General features: G+C 41.3%; 2 protein-coding genes across 10 annotated transcripts in view; one reads left to right on the top strand and one right to left on the bottom strand.

Annotated features, from left to right (window-relative positions):
* Positions 1-5,224, bottom strand: part of arid4b (AT-rich interaction domain 4B) — a 48,021-nt gene extending 42,797 nt beyond the window's left edge. For 3 of the 6 annotated variants that reach the window (XM_038737258.1, XM_038737262.1, XM_038737263.1), the window contains exons 1-2: positions 5,022-5,224; positions 2,744-2,792 (exon numbers count right to left, since the gene is read on the bottom strand). In XM_038737258.1, coding sequence (XP_038593186.1) covers positions 2,744-2,749 — 6 coding nt within the window. In that variant the 5' untranslated portion in view covers positions 2,750-2,792; positions 5,022-5,224. Of the gene's footprint in view, positions 1-2,743; positions 2,793-3,069; positions 3,533-3,563; positions 3,737-4,536; positions 4,674-5,021 lie in introns of those variants that run through there. The other 3 variants (XM_038737261.1, XM_038737259.1, XM_038737260.1) reach the window with 3 other exon arrangements.
* Positions 5,225-5,610: 386 nt separating this feature from the next.
* On the top strand, positions 5,611-19,154 carry ggps1 (geranylgeranyl diphosphate synthase 1). Of its 4 annotated transcripts, XM_038737267.1 has the most exons (5): positions 5,611-5,953; positions 7,982-8,074; positions 11,644-11,714; positions 17,082-17,111; positions 17,528-19,154. In XM_038737267.1, exons 2-5 carry the CDS (start codon positions 8,002-8,004, stop codon positions 18,329-18,331), a joined length of 978 nt encoding a protein of 325 aa, XP_038593195.1. In that variant the 5' UTR covers positions 5,611-5,953; positions 7,982-8,001; the 3' UTR covers positions 18,332-19,154. The 4 variants fall into 4 exon arrangements, with proteins under 4 accessions (XP_038593195.1, XP_038593196.1, XP_038593193.1 ...); XM_038737268.1 differs by lacking the exon at positions 17,082-17,111 and having other exon boundaries at positions 5,627-5,953; XM_038737265.1 differs by lacking the exons at positions 5,611-5,953; positions 7,982-8,074 and adding an exon at positions 8,095-10,446.
* Positions 19,155-19,795: the final 641 nt, after the last annotated feature.

Genomic DNA, 19,795 nt, shown 5'->3' with positions numbered 1-19,795 from the left:
ATCTTCTGAACGCCCCCTGGGCAGCGGTGCCGCCCCCATTGAGAAACACTTGGTTATGCTGTAGATTTCAGAACATGACTGGTGTTTAAGCGAGAGTGGGGCACAGTTTGTCAGAAGTGACTACCAAACAGGCATGTTCCCTTACATCAGAAGAACATGATTTGTAGACCAGGGCTTCTCTAGCACCACAATGCTTCATTCATAATGGTATGTTGCGACACATTTTAACTTTATCTTTTTGTGACTTATATTTTTTTTTTTTTTCAATACAAATAAAAACGACTTCCAACCGGGGAAAAAACTAAAGAAAACAAAAACGGGGGACCCAAGGCAACAATGGTGTACCTCAAATAAGAATTCAGCTTAGAAGTTTGTCCATTGTCTACTGACTGTACCATTGTCATATGGGGAGTCACGATAATAGTAGAATAGTGGAATCATCCATCCATCCATCCATTGTCAACCGCTTATCCTGCATACAGGGTCATGGGGGGCTGGAGCCAATCCCAGCTGACATCGGGTGAAAGGCGGGGTACACACTGGACAGGTCGTCAGTCCATCGCAGGACAGTGGAATCAAATTACATTTTAACTTTATCAGAAAAGTGTAGCTCCTACAATTTGGTTTTTGCAGTGTCGATAATATTTGGATTAATTGTTCAACCCTACGTTATAGGCAAGTGTTTTGGTTGTTTTAGTGTAAGGTAAAGTTCTGGGGATTCTTTAGAAGTACCACTGTCTTAGCACATACCGGTAGTTACATGCATATAGACGATGTTATGTTATTAATGAATTGATGGACTGGATGGATGGCATGGACAGTATGAGACCATGAATATGAAATGGTAAAATGTTTAATGACGTTAAATCTAGTCTAGGTTACAAAGTGTAATCTAGGTAGTACATAATACATAATGCTTTAGCTTGAACAAGGACTATAAGCAAAGGCATTTACAGGATGTTAGCAGATTTAAGTTTATTACTAAACAATCAGATAATAATGAAGAATTTAAACAATTATCCAACACATTACTCCACTTTGAGGATGAACAGTGTTAAAGCCGTGGGTGCAGTTGATGAAGAAAGGCTGTCGACCATAAGCCAAAGTGACACGAAATGCTAAATGCTAAACAAACATAATGAAAAGTTGTCCCAGTTACAGAGCGATTCACCGTTAAAGCATTGAGCAGATGCTCCTGCTATACAGAGCAGTAAAACAAGTGAGCACTCCTCAAGCATTAATACAGCCGGATGAACACCATGAAAACAACAAAGTCTACAATACTAAACCAGAAAAGTCAATGTGAAAACATCACTCCAGTCAGCAGTTATGAAAATAAGCAAGTATAAGCATAACAATCATCTAATAAGAGGCTACTGCTATCCAGCCTGAGAAAATAACTGCTGGCAACAAGAAGTAATTTTCACATATTAAGCTTTATTAGACACTCGCAGGGCTCAAATATAAGGATTGCCAAGGGCAACAAAAAAAGTCTAGCAATGCATTGCTGGTAAAAAAGTATTAAACACAACTGCTTCACGTAGCTAAGGAGTGAACCATCACAATTCATTTTATATATATATCTGATCCACTTGCACGAACCGCGCACATTAACGAAAAACTGATTAGAAATGCATTTGTAGTCATGGCAATCAGGAGCCGATTGTCTTCCTCAGACACAAACAGTTCATTACATAACCACAAATCATCAGGCATGTTCATGTCAGCACTACTAGTAGGACTAGTATGCATACAGGCAGCAGAAATAGTTATGAGGAAATGTAAAGCTCTGTAACAGAATGAGTTCCTTCTCCCATGGTTTTGACAACATTCAATGAATGAATGCTGGGAACCATTTCCACATCACATGATGCTTTTGGTTGCATTTTAATTGGATACTTTGGTAGACTGTTAACAAATCTACTAGTGAGCGCGGTGGTATAGTTTTATTAACCACAACAAGCATAGCATCATTAGGGCCAGACTACAGTATATTACTAGAGCAGCTTTTAATTTGTCCACCACTAACTCTCCAATCAAAATGCTCACATCTTCCACTTGCTTTGCTCCCCCCCCATAGGTATAACAACAGCCACAACTACAATCCACTGAAACTATAAAATTAAATCCCACAATCACAGCCTATTTCCTGAAAACTATGACAGCTGTGACTCTTTCAAATTGAGGTTCAGAGAAAGAAATGCCTTTTTCAATATTATCAAAATTTCACCACTAATTTATTCAGCTATTCGTGTATTATTATGCCCCATACATTTATGATGTATTCAGATGAGACACTTTCTATAAAGCAGTTTTTTAAATGAAATTCACATATTACTACATGCCCAGGCCCCATCTCAGCATTTCATTCAATAAACATTGCACAACAAAGCATAACATCAAAATTACAGTTCCCCATTTGTGTTCACAAATACAGCTGAAGCCACTGGAAACTCAATATCATGCTTATCAAATAAACATATTATTTTGGCCTGCGTCCCGATATATTTGCCTGGCTGTGTTTGAACAAAAGCAAAATTGACATTTAGTAAAAGTTCACACTAGCCTTATGAGAAGGAAAGATGAAGCCATGAATATGAAATACACATTCAACATTGTGTGTTTGATTTGCCTGGTAAGGCCATGTTTGTCCAGCAGTTAAATGAAAACAAGCCCCGGTAGGTAATGCAGAAGAGTAGTGACAGTAACATTAACCACATGCAAGAAAAATGAATGAACATACCTTCATCTCTCTATGAGTCCTCTAGGTGACCAGTGTAAGGAAGCTGAGGCTGAAAACAGAGGTTGGAGAAGCTGTTAGGCATTACTGACAGTGCCAACTTCAAGTCTGACACAACAAGACACTGTTGTGTTATGATGACATCACTTCTTCTGCTACACTGCTGGATGCCCTGAAAAAGCTGGGCGGCAGACACACACTGTACATGACTTAGAAAAACACATCGCCTGCACATGAAATCTTATTGTAGGGACAGCGGGTTTCATTCTGAATCCAATAGATTTAAGAAAAGTTTAAATATGCTTTGCTTAAATAATCCCAAGCAATACCATGGGGTGATGGTATGTGCGCCCGAGATTTCGAACCACATTCTCCAAAAATATCTGTGTTGCAAAGTCAAAACCGTGGCAGTGCTGATCACTCTCATTCGCAGAGCCTTTAAAGCCGTTTATGTAATGCCCAGTGCGCTGTAGTCAGTCAGTCAGTCAGTCAGCCAGCAGCAGGCAGACTTGGCTTGTGGCTACAAAGGGCGAGCAAACACAACGTAACTCGTCGCTTGGCCAAGGAGACGACATCCTTCTTCGGTCTAGACAAATGCATGGATAATGAAGTGCTTTGGGATAAAGTGATAACACAGTAAACGCCGCACGGTGCTCGGTTCTTTGAGTACGGCAGCGTGGTGTGCCTGCTGTCTGCACTGCACTGACTATCCCAACACTACAGCAGAGGATGACGCCATTTCTGTAGCTGACAGACGGCTAAAAAGGAAAACACTTCAGCGCACAAACACTGGAAATTGCGGTAACCGGTGGTCGCAATTCACCTGCCCCTGTCAGAGCCATGCCTTTCACGGAGACGAATCTCTTGGTTTTTAGAGAAAAACCGCCCCGACACCGTGCATTTTCGTTTTCGCTTCTCTCCCTTGTGTCGGTGCGCTGCTCTCTGCGCAGAGTCCACTCGACAGCAAAAAATAGAGCGATAATAACACTGCTTATGGGCAGGCAACACCACCCCCCCCCCCACCCCCCAGACCTTCATACAAATGTCATATCACAGCTGTGTCGCAATAACAGCGTCAAGTTGGACAAAGTGAGAATGGGCCGTGCAGCACCATTAAAAGTCACTTTCTTTCTTCACAAAATGTTCCCTTCATCGACTGGTCTGGCATTTCGCTGACTGTTCGCGGAGTAGCGTTGAGTGAGGTTGCTTCTGACAAAGAAACAAGTCGACGAAACGGTTCGCAACAAGGTCAAGCTCGGGCAGGACTTGTAACGCAGCAACATCGTATTAATACCTACAACATTTTATTGTTATAACGCACGCCAAGGTCGCAGTCCTCATGGGTGGCTCGTGGTCGCGGAGGATACAATGTCATCCGCCCCAGACGATTTGCCAGACCAGCCGCTGCAAGTGAGTGACTGACCACCACCAACAATAATGCACACACTGCCCGAGCCACGGCACTCTTTTTTTCTCCGCGGTCCTAAGATCTGGTACCGTGTGGTAACTAAAGCGTCAAGCCCATTTAAAGCTCTGCTTGTAATGATACAGTCAGTTTGTCAGCGGGGATGTTGCCAGTTACGGAAATGTGCAAAATACTGGTCACGCACACACAGCATTGTGAATAACACAAGTGCTCTGTAGCAGAGGGAAAATAGTCCACCTCGCTTTATTGATCAAACGGGTGAGTTCCTTGATAACACGGATAACACTAGTCCAGCCTACACCGGACTAGTCAATCGTGAGAAGCTTACGATCCTGGTGACACAAAAGAAAAGCCTGACAGTGTAATTTACCTGTTAAATTACACCGTTGAGTCGCTTGTCGACAAATCACATCCCGCAGCGATGTCAAGCGTAAACAGGTCGCCGATGGTTTCGTGTAATCTCACTTTTGACGGCTATTAGGGAACACCACAGGCGCACCTCGACGACAGCCTCTCCGAGGATTCCTCCGCTCAACAACACAACACTCCTGTCCAGCAGGCTTCAAACTATTCGAGCCCGGAGTAACGTTAGCATATCGCTGTGCTCATCAGCTTAATTTGGCTGGCTACAGCATAACTTTGTTATCGAGCTGACCCAAGTTTTTTTCTGTATTCTCGGCCGTCAGCTTTTCGCTGTCCAGTCGCCTAATTCATTCATTCCCTAACCCCCCTAAACACATCGCAGCGTTAGTTAACAAGTTAGCTAACGTCGGGGTTGGCTTGGTAGCAGCAGGGAAGCAGGCTAGTAAAAATGTTCAAAATAGCGATGGCTTTGTCGAACAAAAGGAGGCTTACCTATGCTGTCAAGTTGAGAAAGACTTGTGTTTTACAACGAAAGTGTATTAGTAATCCATCGGAACATTTACGTGAGACATCTGACAGGTTTTAACGTCGTCCGTTGGCCCCCGGTTGATGTTGGATGCGGATGGGTAAAAGTGGTTTTCGCAGAGCGCTGCTGTTTGCCTTGTTGAGTAGCTCCTCTAGCCTAGCTCTTTCTGCGATCCTCTCCCCCTCCTCCTGAGGATGATTGACGGGCACGTCGACCCGCCTCTTCCGAAAACACGCTCGCCCACTGGATGGCACTGTGACGAGAAACGCCCAATCAGCACACGATTGGCTGATCCAGGAGAAAAATATCCGCGATGAAGCGTACGACTGGGCGGCTTTTACAACAGAGAGAAGGATACGAAAAAAACTACAACTCCCAGTTTTGGAACATATGTGAGCGCTCGATATGTATCATGGACTGGCCCGACAAGGCGGAGGTGTGTTTTTCTGATCTTCTTACAGTTGAACGCTTTAACCGGGCAATGTAGAAAGCTAAATGTAACACACACAATATACGAGGCACCCATGTTACATTCCCCACCTACTCTGCGCCTGCTCTGTAGCGAAGTCGAAGCATATATAGGTAGCTCAACAGACCTAGCTTGATTTGAAAAGTGTCTGTATTGAGCGTTGATGAAACTGTCCTAGGTTAACATAGCATCTGGTGAATTGGCCAGTTACACACGGACCTAACGCGGTATGAAAGTGTGTATGTGGCAGACACATCGTGTGCCTTAGTCGACCAGCGTTAAAGTGGAAGTTTTTATTTCATAAAAGAAAGAAAGAACTGCTCAACGGTGGTATACCGGCGCTTTTATGTTAGCCTGCCAACGCTAGCAATATAGCAGCCTGGCTAACAGGAACCGTTGGCGTCAGCAGACTGTCAGACATCGGCCAAGGTGGGTGGAGTTAAAAACACTAGACGTGACCTGAAGTAAAGGCTAAATATCACAGCAGCGTTTTAGATTTAAAGCTTTGCTGTGTATGTGTCATTTGGGTCAATGTGTAATTAATATTGTCGCTGTTCTCACTTAAAGGAATGCACATTGTTAACATGGTGGGAAAACCTATATTTTTCAGAAACCTGTCCCTCCTACAATACTTTACTTACTCTACTTTTGGCTTTTTGTCTCAATGTCATCATAACATTTTTACAAGTATACGTATGGAGTAGCTGCTTGTGTTTTAAAGTAAAACTCATATGTTAATAGGAAATTAGATTGTAAATATTGTAGTTAAGCACTTGTTAAAGATGATCTGAGGATACATGCGTATAATAGATTTGTTTATCTCTTCCCACCAAATGATATTAAGTGTGCAATTAAAGTGAAATTATGCTATATTACTATACTGAACACTGAATTACAAGTTTTATTATGTGTATTTCAGGGCTGTGTTTGTTAGATAGGTACATTTGTACCTATTAAACTAGTAACTCATCTACATGCCACAGTATCAGCTTTTGAAAAGTAATGATGACTAAATAACACCTGACAAGATATCAAGTCTTCCTAATATAATATAACCTGGATGTAAGTTATGTAGTCTGGGCCTTTTTATGAAATGAAACGTACACTGCTGCACAGTCATTTTTTTTGAATGATCGTGAAGGATTTTTGTTATGATGGTCACAGGCAGCCCAGCCTTTCTACTTTTGTTGCTACATCACTGGTTTCTGTGATTCAACAGTAATGTGATTGTTTTAACTTATCCCATCATGTTGTCAGTGTGTAACCATGCACCAAGGGGATTTCACGGCTCTTCAAATGCGTTGGACACGCTGTGCAGTACATCATGAAAATATTAATCAGATTTGCCAAAAACCTTCATTTTCTGGTTTAGATGAGTTAGAGAGGTTCGTTTTGCATTTCTCGTTTCATTTCCTGTGATTCAATTTCATTTCCTGTGATTCAATTATTTGCTTATTTAAAGGAAAAGTACAATAAGTGGGTAAAAGTATCACTCCCACAGTTCCTGTGTATTATGCTGCCAAGTGGGTGGCGGCTTTTGCAGTTATGTATCTGATGTCAGTTACACTAAGATGGCCTTCGGGGCTGACAACGTTCTTGTCATTTCAACACACTTCTTTCTGCAGTTTCCTCGACTACAGCTCTGTCTGCTCAACACTGGTTCCCCACTCTGTTAGTTAAGAGCCAGCTTCGAGTTTGGTGCTGAGAAATTACAGATACAAGCAATCCAACATGAACACGCTGCAAGCATCACGAATTAGAATTATACATATCTTCACTACTTCTGTTTACTCTGTGATTGCAGACACCAAGCCTTTTAACTAGAGCTCAGTGATGTCACTATTATTTATGTAAGCCAGCTCAACCTAATCATCAGAGGGATGACTGACTTTTGTAGCTTGAAACTGTTGCTACACCAGGTCACCTGTAATCTCTAAAGTAATAATAATCTCCTATTTTTAGAAAGTGGGGGTGTCAATTGCTCGATGGCTCAAATGTTTAGAAAGTAACTATTTATTGTACAACGAAATGCAAAACAGAACACATGTGGCTTCATGAATTATTTTGTGTGCAATAGTCTGTAATATTGGTATGAAAGAATGTATCCATTTCAAAAATTCACATCCCAAGTCTTGAGAGATTAACACAAGAACAAAAACTAGGACTATTGTTGTTTTCCATTTTGTAAGTTCCAGATGGCTGAAACTGAAATACCACCCTTGCTTTTTTCATTTTCCATGAACCAGTCAGTTGTCTCATGCAAACTAATAAATTAAGTGTTTCTCCCTATTTAGAACAATTAAAGGGGCATTTATTCAAAACAAACATGTTTATTTTGACTTTTATTTTGTTATAAAAGTTCTATGAGGCTGTAAAAAAATGTATTTATCTTGTGACAGTCTTCAACAATTGTGTTTTGGTTTTCTTTACACTTGTGTTCTTTGTCCTCCAATATAGATTTGTATAAACTTGAAGCAATGGATGGTAACTCGGAAGCTGCCTCGGAGCGAATTCTGCTGGAACCATACAAGTACTTGTTGCAGCTGCCAGGTGAGTCTTTTTCCATGTCAGTGGCTTCAGAGTGGCAGATGAGGTGGACACACACAGACGTGCAGCTTAAGAGTCCTCAAAAGCCACATACGCTGCTGATGAGTCACGCTGGATCGTCATGTTAGTCACACTGAATCATAGCATCAGCAAAATGCCTAGGGTGACGAATGTGATGAGAGGCTGTTTGTACATGCTGCAGACATAATAACAAAAAAACATGCACCCAGCATTCACCATAAACTGCATGAGATGAGAGGAGATAACACTTTGCCTTGTGTTATGAGGAGATACAGCTTTATTTCGTGTAAGTGTGTACAGTATGGCACAATAAGCTTGAACTTAAATTAATCCATTTAACTTATTCAGTTCAGTCGTTTTTCACATTGTGTTTCACATGTTTTGTTTTGGAACACAATCATGACAATTGACAAATATGGTGCTTACATTTTAAATCTGTGTTTTGGCAACAGGATATGGTCTCACTATGTTAAAGATGTTATTTTATTAATGCCTAAGTTATATGGTTTTGATTGGCCACTTTTTGTCAGTGAAGAAGTGACTCCCCTAACTCCAGAATTGTATTTGGGTGAACAGTACGTCCTTGGAGTTTCAGTTAGTTGGGATGTTTCCTCTGTTGCAACATTACTGGAAGGCTTTCCCATTAAAGGGGCATTATGGAGTTTTCAGCCGCCACTAGTAGTGTGGTTTTAAGATGGCAAGCAGGTGTGTGCTCCTACGCGTGCTCGCCTGAACTCATGAGCAAGCATAATGTGAAAAATAACCGCTTTCATACAGAGATCCTGCAATCAACACGGAAACATCAGCATGCCGACGGTGGCTTTTCACACAGACATGTTCAGGCTCTGTTACTTCAACGTTCCCGCGTCATACACGTAGACTGTATATAAAAAGGTCATACAGTGCAGCGAGCCAGCATATTGGAACAGTACTCCCAGGAAAAAAAGGCAGTGTGACAGTAGCTATAAACAAAAAAGGACACAGCTTCACACAACATGCTGGGAACTCAGATAAACTCCAACAGCAATGTTACAGTAATATATTTTATCAGCTTGAGGTTGAATTAATCCATGCTCACAACATGAAAATGTTACATTTACTGCATTTAGCCGAGGTTATTCATCAGGGTTAGCTCGTCTGCCACTTTTCAGTAACGTTACTGTGTATCTTTCATCGGAGGCTCAGCAATGTGAGCACAGCTAAATGTACTGGATGATAATGAAACAGTTGGTACAAACAAGATTGTTGATACACTTTATAAAAGGTAGACCGTAGTAAGTAACATTACTGTAGAGAATGTTTCTTCCAATGTGGTGATGTTCTATGCTGTCTTGTATATTACGTGGGTGACGTAAGTTACAGAGATTGAGACACTGAAGAAGCTGTGTACCTGATAAATATATCTATCTATTGCTTAAATTTGTACTCACACCAGTCTGTGTTAAGATTGTTGGAGTGAGCAATCAGATAACAGGCCTTTAAACTTTTTCTTTAAACAACAGAACACTTCCTGTGCTTGATTTAGGCCAGCTACAGAGCCTTCTTTGCTTTAATTATTTGACTTTTTTGATTCAGTTATTCTAGCCAAGTCACCTCCACAGTTACCTAAACGGAGTGTGTTTGTGTGTGCTCAGTCTGTATTGCATGTTAGCAGTTGGCTCTGCAATACAAAAAAAAAAACTGAGGTAATGGATTAACTGGGGGTAAATTGTCAACCTTTAAATTAGGGCTGAACATTAAACCAAAATCTTATTGAAATTGCAATATATGGCCTATATGATCAAAAAACGCTTGGCATTTGCAAGATTTTAGGTTCTGGACGAAATGCAATCCTCATGAGTTTTTGGAGGCACTCCTCAGCAAACAAATGCGTGCATGGCATTGTCCAAAGAGAATGCAGGAGAGATAAGTTGATCATAGCCTTTTGTTATCGGGAGACAATCATCAGTGCCCTGGGCCAGAAAATCAATCTTGGAGAATTAGAGATTTTAAGGCGGGCATGGAGGGTAGCTGGCTGCGGAAAGGGGGTGTGTCGGACGGCAGGTGTGTGGCAACGGAGTCAGAAGAGAAGTTAAAACGACGAGCCAGCAAGCATCTGAACAGAGAACACTTCTCTGTGGGAGCAACAATGGATATGACAGCACAGCAGAAACAGATCCCCGTCTCTCAGGAGAAGCAACCCTGGTGGGGGGGGGTTTCTTTACCATCGGACAGGCTGTGCCAAAGGAGCGGTCTGCAGTCGGAAGCTGACAGCAGGGGACACACAGAGAGGTCTGCACAGACTCATGCTGGCTCTTCCGTGGTGGAAAAGCTACAAGCAGAGACACCGATCCTGGACTTCAGTTTCACTAAAGGTCTACACATTATGCACCTCAATGTTCGCGGTCTTCTTTCCAAATTAGATAAGATTGATGATGTGTAATAGTAAAGTTGGGATTGTGTGTTTTTCAGAAACCTGGCTGGACGCTTCGATCAGTGATACAGAAACTGAAAATTATGTTGTCTTTGCGAAAATCACAACATAAATAGGTTTTTCAATGAAAATGAGAAGAATTATGTAAAAATGATCATTCCCTCTAATATCGCAAATCTTACCACAATTGCAATTTTAGTCAAAATAAGCGCAATAATATTACTTACTTTTCTTTTTTTTTTCAGCTCTACTTTAAATAACTGCTTGATTATATTTTAAAATATGTTATTTTAGAATATTTCTGGTCTGTTTGGACTCTCTTATAAAGCTATTTCTTGGTCTATGTCAATAGTGAGAGTGTAATCAGTCTGACCTCATACTAGGGCTGGGCGATGTGGCCAGAAATGTTATCACGATAAAAACATTTCATATCATTTGATATCGATAATTATCATGATACATGTCAAATAATTATTTCTTTCAAGTTTAAAGGCTGATTTTTGCTCCTGATTGAAAATTGAAGAAACCAGGTTAATTATGTGGTTAAACTTTTCTTTATGGTCAGAATGTGACAAACACATAATGCCAAACAGTGGATCACTTCAAGTCTGAGTTAGAACATTTAAAACTATTATCTTTTTCAACAAATATGATTAGTTAATCTTTTTTCAGGCCTCTTTTTTTCTTTTTTTTTCTTTTTTTTTTTTTCAACAAAATAAATATTTTAATAGAAAAATTAGGTGCTAATTTGTTTTGTGATTCAAATGAATTAAAGCAAATATTTATTGACGATATATTGAACATTCATTATATTGTTATTGAGGGAAATTATATTATGCTATAATTATCATTATTGTTTTATTGCCCAGCCCTACGTCATACTGTATTTATATTAGATGAAGTTATGACAACAAGAATGGGAATATGTAGCAACCATGCATGCACCAGCTGTGTTAATATAGCAAAGTGTGAATTTTCAAATATCAGCAACACAAGGTGGGGAAAAATGCTAATCTCAGTGAAGCCTAAACACCAAAGCCCATTTTTAATGTAGACTGAGCTCATTGTGATCTTTTTCCTTTGCATACTACAGACATATTTAAAACACTTAAACTTTTGTTTTCCGCTCTCTTCTCAGGAAAGCAGGTGAGGACAAAACTGTCCCAAGCATTTAACCACTGGCTCAATGTTCCAGACGACAAACTGCAGGTGAGAAATCAGCCATTTCAGGCCTCGTGTTTATTGTAGTAGACGGGTCCAGGAAGGTGAAATGATGCTGTGCTCATTCTGCATTGGCAGTTTATTTTGTAATGCAACCAGTGTAATGAATGTTCTGTCAGCTCAGTTGTTCTAACTGAATGTAAGGCTTTGGATGTAGAGCACAGAGCATCTATGATTTATTACAGAAGGTTTTAATGCATCTGAGGATCAAGTGGAATGAAATGAAAAGGGTGGAGCGACACCTTCAAAAACAAAACGGCTCTGTACATACATTTGTTTGATCTGTAGGTTAAATAATGCAGCTTTCCCTTACTGATTTCAGGAATCTTTTGAAGTTGGAAGCATTTTGTTTGCAGTGCGTTTAAGATCTTGTCTAAAGTAAGGAAATCTTGGCCTAAATGCTAAAGCTGCATCAAACAATTTTAAACTAGCGGGGGGGACAGAATAACTCTAAAACATGTTGATTACTGAAACAGATGTTTACTTAAACATCCATCAGACATGGACCAACATTATCATCTCATCTGAGTTACATTTATGTCCAGTGGTTAGTAATGTCTAATTGTATGGTATCATTCTATTTACGGATAAAGTCCCACCTACTGCGGATGTATTCATAACACCTTGGCTTATTATTCTCATTCTATTCGCCATTTCTGACAAGGTTGCTGTTTATACTGTTTCATTTGAAGTTGTCCACTCATGACTCACAGCTTTAACACTGCTCAGCTGGCACATTAATAACATTATTTAATAATATACTAGAGAACATTTATCAAAATTCTTTAAAAGAAAGTAAAAAAAAGAAACAGCTATTGATGGGTACAGTACAAACTAAACTAAACAAAATTAAGCACTATACAGCAGAAACACGTCACAGGCTTTCAAATCCATGAATACCTGCCGCCTAGACTTGAGTCTGCGCCTGTCATATGAAATGTGCCGTATAAATAAACTTGACAAAAACTGTTTTTTACCATATCCATAAAGATGAATAACACTGATGCAAAAATCCATACCTTTTTTAAAAAAAAACAAAAAAAACAACACAGGCTTTATCTACACAAATTCATTTTTCTAATCTTTTGCACATTATTTGCACCTAAATGTGTATGTGATTATTTACTGAATTCAATTCACTGTATTTTCATTCATATCAGTTTCTATTTCCTGTTTTGGTGCTCATGTCTTTGTCTTTATGTACATGCTGGTCATGTGACACCCACCCCCACCCCTCCTACTACTACTCGACTCGCCAGATGAACTAGTTCAACTTTTTTCTCTTGAATGTTGTCATCTGCCACCTTCCTTTCTTACTCCACATCATCTGAAATTAATAAAAATCAGTTTGAATAGATTCCGGCATGAATCCCATCTGTACCTGAAAAGCCTCTTTTATAAGGCATGGTGTCTATCACCCTGCGTTTCTAACCAGAGAGTGCTGTTTCTGGTTGGAGTGAAAGCAAGATTTCCCAGTGAGTTGTGGTCTTTATATTATAATCACTAAGCACTTTAACTGACTGCACGTGAGCCGTTGTCAAGCCAATTTCTGAGAAACTGGTCTGATTCCCAGACTCTAAAGCACTGAGTTTTTTTCTTCCTCTAGTCACATTAGATTTCTCTTTTAAAGTTGGATGGAAAAAGGAAGACACTAAATTGATGGTAATAACTGCAAGAGTCGCAGTAACTGTTGATTCTAACCCAGGGGTTTCCCCAGGATTCCTGAATATGATGGGGATAGTTACCTTTTGTTTATTGTATGCTAATATTGCATGATAAAATGCATGTAACACTTTATTTGGGAAGTGAGATATAATGGAAGGCAGCACACTGTCTTAGTCATCAAATCTATGTGAGTGTGTGTGCTTTTTGAATGACAGCACTTAGGCCATGGTAGCTAATTGTTTTATTGTGTAGTGTATTCCAGATGGTGCTGTAAATGATAGTGACAACGAACTATTAAGCAGCATTTTTAGGGATTGATTGTGTATTGTAAGACATGCTGGACCAACATTCATCTCAAGTGAGAGACTACTGCTTCTTTTTTAACTTCTTGGGTTCCTGATCACCCCTGTGAGCAAAGGATTAACAAGATTCAAGTCTCAGTTAGCTTCCCAGGCAAACGTACACCTCCACTCATCCATAGCAGAGTTTTAACACATTCTTGGATGCTGGCTGATTAGATTGCAACAGACATATTGGAGTGTATATACAGATAGCAGGCTGAATGGCATTTCTGCTTTTCCTTAGTCAGATTAATTTTAAATTAGCCAGTTAGGATGTATTTGCTTTATTGAGCAGCACCCTCACCACTGTCCGCTTAGGGAGTGGAGGCCATTGGCCTCATTATACTGATTGCATTAGCATTGTTGTGGCTGAATACCGGTTCTGTGTCCACTGATGAAGATATGGAGACTAAGCTGCGTTTTCTGAATCTATATGCCTTTCGCAGTGCAGAATGCTAAGTGCTGAGCCTGTCAGGTCTCATTAGGTTTGCTGTTCAACAGTCCCCCACCCCGAGCGAAGCTCAGAGGTCAGACTGGTGTCTCCTGTGGCCATTTCATCTTCCAGTGCACAATAAAAGTCCTGTGGAGGAGTAATAAAGTTGTTGAATATTATAGCTCAATCCTGTGATGTCAGCCCTCCCCCTGCTACAGTATCCATCTCACACTTTGCATCCGTGGAGATGTATTTAATCACAGCTTTCACACTGCTACTATTACTGTGGGCTGTATGTCTTTATAAAAGGAGCGACTCAACATTCAAAGTGGCGTTTATTATTATTTTTACATTACATGCTGCTGCATTCCTTGATTGATGTAGTGCTGCCATATTCAATTCAGGTGCACATAGGCTCGTTAAAGCTACACTGATGTTAGAGTTTTGAGTTTGACTGATCAGCTTTTGATGTCGATTAGTTGGCAGTTCATTTGGCCTACATTCATATGCAGATTGAAACCAAATCTACTTTTGTTCTCCCGATAATTCCACTTCAGACAGAATGGCCTTGTTACGGTACAGCGGGTAGTTGAGGTTTTAAATTTACCTCACATATCAAAGGATAATCTTGCCCTATGACTCCCTCTGCCCCCCCCCCCCGTGCAGCAGCTCTATAAACTCCTGCTGAACCCATCATGCAGACTCCTCTCATCACCATTAGCACACTGCTGCCAAGAAGTCGCCGCCATGGAAACAACCGTGCCTTGAGATAGATGGAGGCAGTGACAATGTCTCATTCACTTGGCAATGAATTTTTTATCAAAGCCCCATATGTGCTTCTCTACAGTGTAGTACAGCACAGGTTGCGGAGGTTTAGGAAATTCCCCCTGTTCACATCGGTTACCTTGCGACCTTTAGCTGACTGGCTTCCTCCTGTTCTCTGTGACAATGTCGAAAGGTTAGCTTTTATATACTATTTTCTCACTTTGAAAACATGTGTCTTTCATGAGAATGTCTGCTGCCTCGGGCTCTGAGGTACTAGTAGGTTTTAACATGACGGATGCAGAGTGATACTAGAACTGGGTTGCAGGTTAGCATATCAAATATGTGTAGCAACTCATAACTGTGGGACAGTGTTACAACAGTAATTCCTATTTAACAGGTGAAATTTCTGGCTACAACCTGTTATGTATTAGAGGGTTATCATTACATCGAGCAGATAAGAGGTTGTGACAACAGCAGATTGTATTGCAGTAAAGTCTGGATCAGGCTAGACAGTACATTTGTATTGCAGGGTTTTTCCCAGGAAGTAGTTTAGCTGCAGCAGACCCTGACACATCTCATCTCGTGATCAATTCAGTTGCTAGATGACAGCCTAAGCAATAGCCACACTTATTAAATATATGACCTTTGCTGAAATAGCTCGTCTGTTCTTTTCTCTAAATGTTAATGTGTGATTTCATAAGTGTATTAATGTTGTACGATGACAGTGAAGGTGCGCCACCATGTCTATAAAACACTGCAAGAAATGCCTGTATTGTAAGTTAGTTGATTAGTTGCGGGCTCTATTATCCACTTTGTGGGAAATTGTGAGGACAAACTGATGGGATACGGAATCAAGGAACAACACAATTTAAAAAAACAAAACATAGGCCTAAATCGAGGATTAAGATTATGCTGTGACTTCTTGAGCATCTTCCAAAAATTGGTATGGCCATGTTAAAACCTTGGCAAGACTTCTAACAGTCCTGCAGTCTGACTCAGGTGTACTTGCCGTGGTTAGCACCTACTGTAGTCTCTATGTGAGACAGGTTTATGGGTGCACATAACTCACTTGTCTGTTTCATAGTTATTTACCCTCAATGTATTGGTCCCAATGCACTCGTTTGTTGTGAAGGAATCTCTGCGTTCTTAATGGATCACCGATTGTAGCTTCGGCAAACACTGAGTTTCTGGGTCAGTAACCTCTGGTGATAATCAATGAAGTCTTGTGGAGGCACTTGGCACTTAGACAGCAGCATTATACAGCGACAGGCTGACTAATCAGAATCCTTGGAGAACGCAGACACACCTATGTCCAAAATCGGAAAACTTTTTGTGTTTGGGTTTCATAGCTGCTGTTGGTATCTGACGCTGTTGTTTACATGAATTTTAAGTCTTGTCTTGAATGTCCCCTTGTTCCTTTGTCATGACATGGAATTGTACTTCACAGAGAGAACAGTCAGTTTGCAATGAACCATCGACTCCATGAGGGTGTTTTTGGCTGCATAATATTCCATTTTGTCGTTCATGTGAGCATTCATTGTACCTTTACCCACAGACCCCTCCCCCTCCCCCCTCTCTTGTAAGTGGCTCACTGAGGTTGCAGGGTGAGCGAGTGTCGAGACCCTGCCACAGGAAAGGTTGTGTTTGGCGGATAAACTGCTCAACTGGCCCAGCCTTGGCCATCTGCCTGACCCACTGAGCCTCTCTTTGTGCTCCCCAGCCCCATACAAACAGCTTTCATTACCAGGCCACACCACTTGTCTTTTAAATCAGCAGAGCACTCCAGCAGGCTGCACAGCGAGACCAAGACAGCAGACACCTGATAGTAACCCCGGCTGTTTTGTGTTGAACATGGATGTGAAATAAAGCCATTTTGGTTGTCAGGTTAAGGCTCCTCCTGATGGACAGAGGACGGTTTGCTATAAGTCTTGACTCACCGCAGTTGTGCATATGTGTTAATGTTGATATAGGCTTTAATACAGTAAAGCTGTTGGAGCTTGTCAATACACTCATCACTTATGGCTCTGTACTAAGCCCAGGTCATTCTCTCTTTAGAGGAGGCAAAAGTGTGCTAAGCCCTGTGGTGTTGCATGTAATTGCTTAACAATGTGAATCCTCTAAACTCATCGAGCCACTGTTGCTCTCCCTCAGGCACGACCTCGGAGTTTCAGAGCAGACCAGGTAACATCAACAGCAGTCCTATCAATCTCTGAATCTGAAACGGTCCCAGTCTAGAGTGTGTTTTTGCTGAACTCTCTGACTGCCTGGTTAGTTTCAGCAACAACTATTCTGTCTGCTGATGATCCACTAGTGGAGCAGTGCAGGCAAGAGTATTGACATGGCACCCTCTGCTGTATACAAGTTGTAATGCATCATTTACATAGAGCTTCAGACTGTCTGTGTTTCTAGTCAAGAGAAGGGTGAGGGTTTTCTCAGTTTAAGTATCATTATTCCCGAAAGTTAGTACAGCAAAACATCAAAACGTGTTCTATACTATGAAATTGAAAAGCTCATATGATTGTCACACTCACTCTCAAACTATGCATTTGTCATTTCTGCATAATCATGTAATTTAATAATCATTTTGTTTGTGTCAGGTGATTATCACAGTGACAGAGATGCTGCACAACGCCAGCTTGCTCATAGACGACATCGAGGACAGCTCCAAGTTGCGGCGAGGCTTCCCCGTGGCCCACAGCATCTATGGCATTCCCTCCGTCATCAACTCGGCCAACTACGTCTACTTTTTGGGGTTGGAGAAGGTGCTGACCCTGGATCACCCTGAGGCTGTCCAAGTGTTTACCCAGCAGCTGCTGGAGCTGCACCGTGGTCAGGGCCTGGACATCCACTGGAGGGACACCTACACCTGTCCCACAGAGCAGGAGTATCGCAACATGGTGCTGCAGAAAACTGGAGGGCTCTTTGGCCTGGCCGTGGGCCTGATGCAGCTCTTCTCGGATTGGAAACAGGACCTGAAACCCCTCCTGGACACGCTGGGCCTCTTCTTCCAGATCCGCGACGACTACGCCAACCTCAGCTCTCATGAGTACAGCGAGAATAAGAGCTTCTGTGAGGACCTGACCGAGGGCAAGTTCTCTTTTCCCACCATTCATGCCATATGGTCGCGTCCGGAGAGCACCCAGGTGCAGAACATCCTGAGGCAGCGCACAGAGAACATGGACATCAAACGATACTGTGTGGACTACCTGGAGAAGGTAGGCTCGTTTGCCTACACCCGTCAGACTCTGCGGGACCTGGAAGTGGAGGCCTACCGCCTCATCGGGGAGCTTGGGGGAAACCCTCAACTGGAAAGCCTTGTCAAACACCTCAGCCAAATGCACCACGAGGCTGAGGCCACAGCAGAGTCCCGTACTGAGCCACGCCACAGCCACAGCCCCTGACCTCACCCACCTTTCGCTGCTACGCGAATCACATGCTAGCCCAACACACTCCACTAACACAGAAGCTTTGCTAATGATGCAGACATACACATTCCTGAAAACGCACACAGCGGTATGTTACAACTATTTTATGGGTCACTCATTAACCTTGAGAAGTTGAATTTGATATTGACAGCTTTGACTGCAGCTATGAGACAGCAAATCAGCCACAAATGTTGCCTCTCTCTTTTGTGCAGTAGATCCTTCAAGTTTTGCTTACACATCAGTAAGTTATATCCAAGTGTAGGCGTGTGTGTCAGTGGAAGAAATTAATTTATAGAGAAACTAACTTGTTATGGTTTTAAATTTGCTTTCCTGAAAATGACAAATAATAAGATGACAACAAAGTGTAAAAGCCTTCCTTTTGATGTGCATATAAATGTTGTTTTTTTTTTTAATGTTTTGGTGTTTTTATCAGGGTGGAGTGAATGGTTGGTGTATTTTTTCTGAAGTCCCTGTTTAAAATCATGTGGATGTCCTGAGTGTATGATGTCAGATTTGGGGATCCTTAATCATTAAGCCACCGGAGTGCCAATCCTTTAGAAAAGCCCTCTGCAAATCAATTGTCAAATTGTTATGTAACATGCTGGCATTATATGCAAAGTAGTGCATATGAATGCTCTGTTGATACTTGGGTTTAATGCAGACGGTTTTTCCTTCTGGTTCAGATTCAGAACATCTCTGAAATTGTATTAGGGTGATTCAGTTATATTTGTAAGTAGACACTGTGCTGCAGTTAAGAACTTATTTACATCTATTGAATAAAAAAAACGTTTAAATATAACCTGTGGGCTTGTCTCTGAAACATCTCCCTGTGGCATCAAGGCTACTTTGGTTTTTATTGTTTTGAACTGAACATGTTTAATGAAATGGGCACCCTTCTCCAGAGATAAGTAGCACCATCTACTGAGCACACAGGTGTTATTGAAAACCAAAAAAGTTGTGTCTTTCTGCCTTTTACAGTAGTTATAAGCTTCTTTCCTACACTGCACCTGTCTCATCTAGGATCTCAAACATTAACCTATGCACATCCCATCATCCCATCATTACATAACATTGAGCCATCATCCATAGTATATGTAATCTTAAGCCTTCTCCTATATGCACCAGAAGCCTGTGTTTATTTGTCAAGGCAACCAATACTTTTGCAGCTGCGTGTTGAATAGTGGAGGCTGCAAGACAACTTGGCAGATTCAAGTTATTGTAGAATGGGCTGCCACGTGCTTTGTTTTGAGGGACCTTGACTGAACACTCGCACAGAATGGTTGCTATGGACATGGTTGGTGTTTTACTGCGAGCTTGGTCTGAAATACAAGGCATCAGTCATCTTAATTCTGTATTATCTGCTGCTTCTGTTAATACTGTTGTGAGTTTTTCCCTCAGCTGCTGAAAAGAAGCGCAGCCCTGCAGACAGAGGCTATCTGT

The sequence above is a fragment of the Micropterus salmoides genome, unplaced genomic scaffold (assembly GCF_014851395.1).
Source record: "Micropterus salmoides isolate LMB-PRFRI ecotype aquatic unplaced genomic scaffold, ASM1485139v1 Ms_hic_scaffold_22, whole genome shotgun sequence".
Classification (NCBI taxonomy): Eukaryota; Metazoa; Chordata; class Actinopteri; order Centrarchiformes; family Centrarchidae; genus Micropterus; species Micropterus salmoides.
The sequence above is the reverse complement of the archived record's forward strand: the minus strand, read 5'-3'. Positions and strand labels throughout refer to the sequence as shown.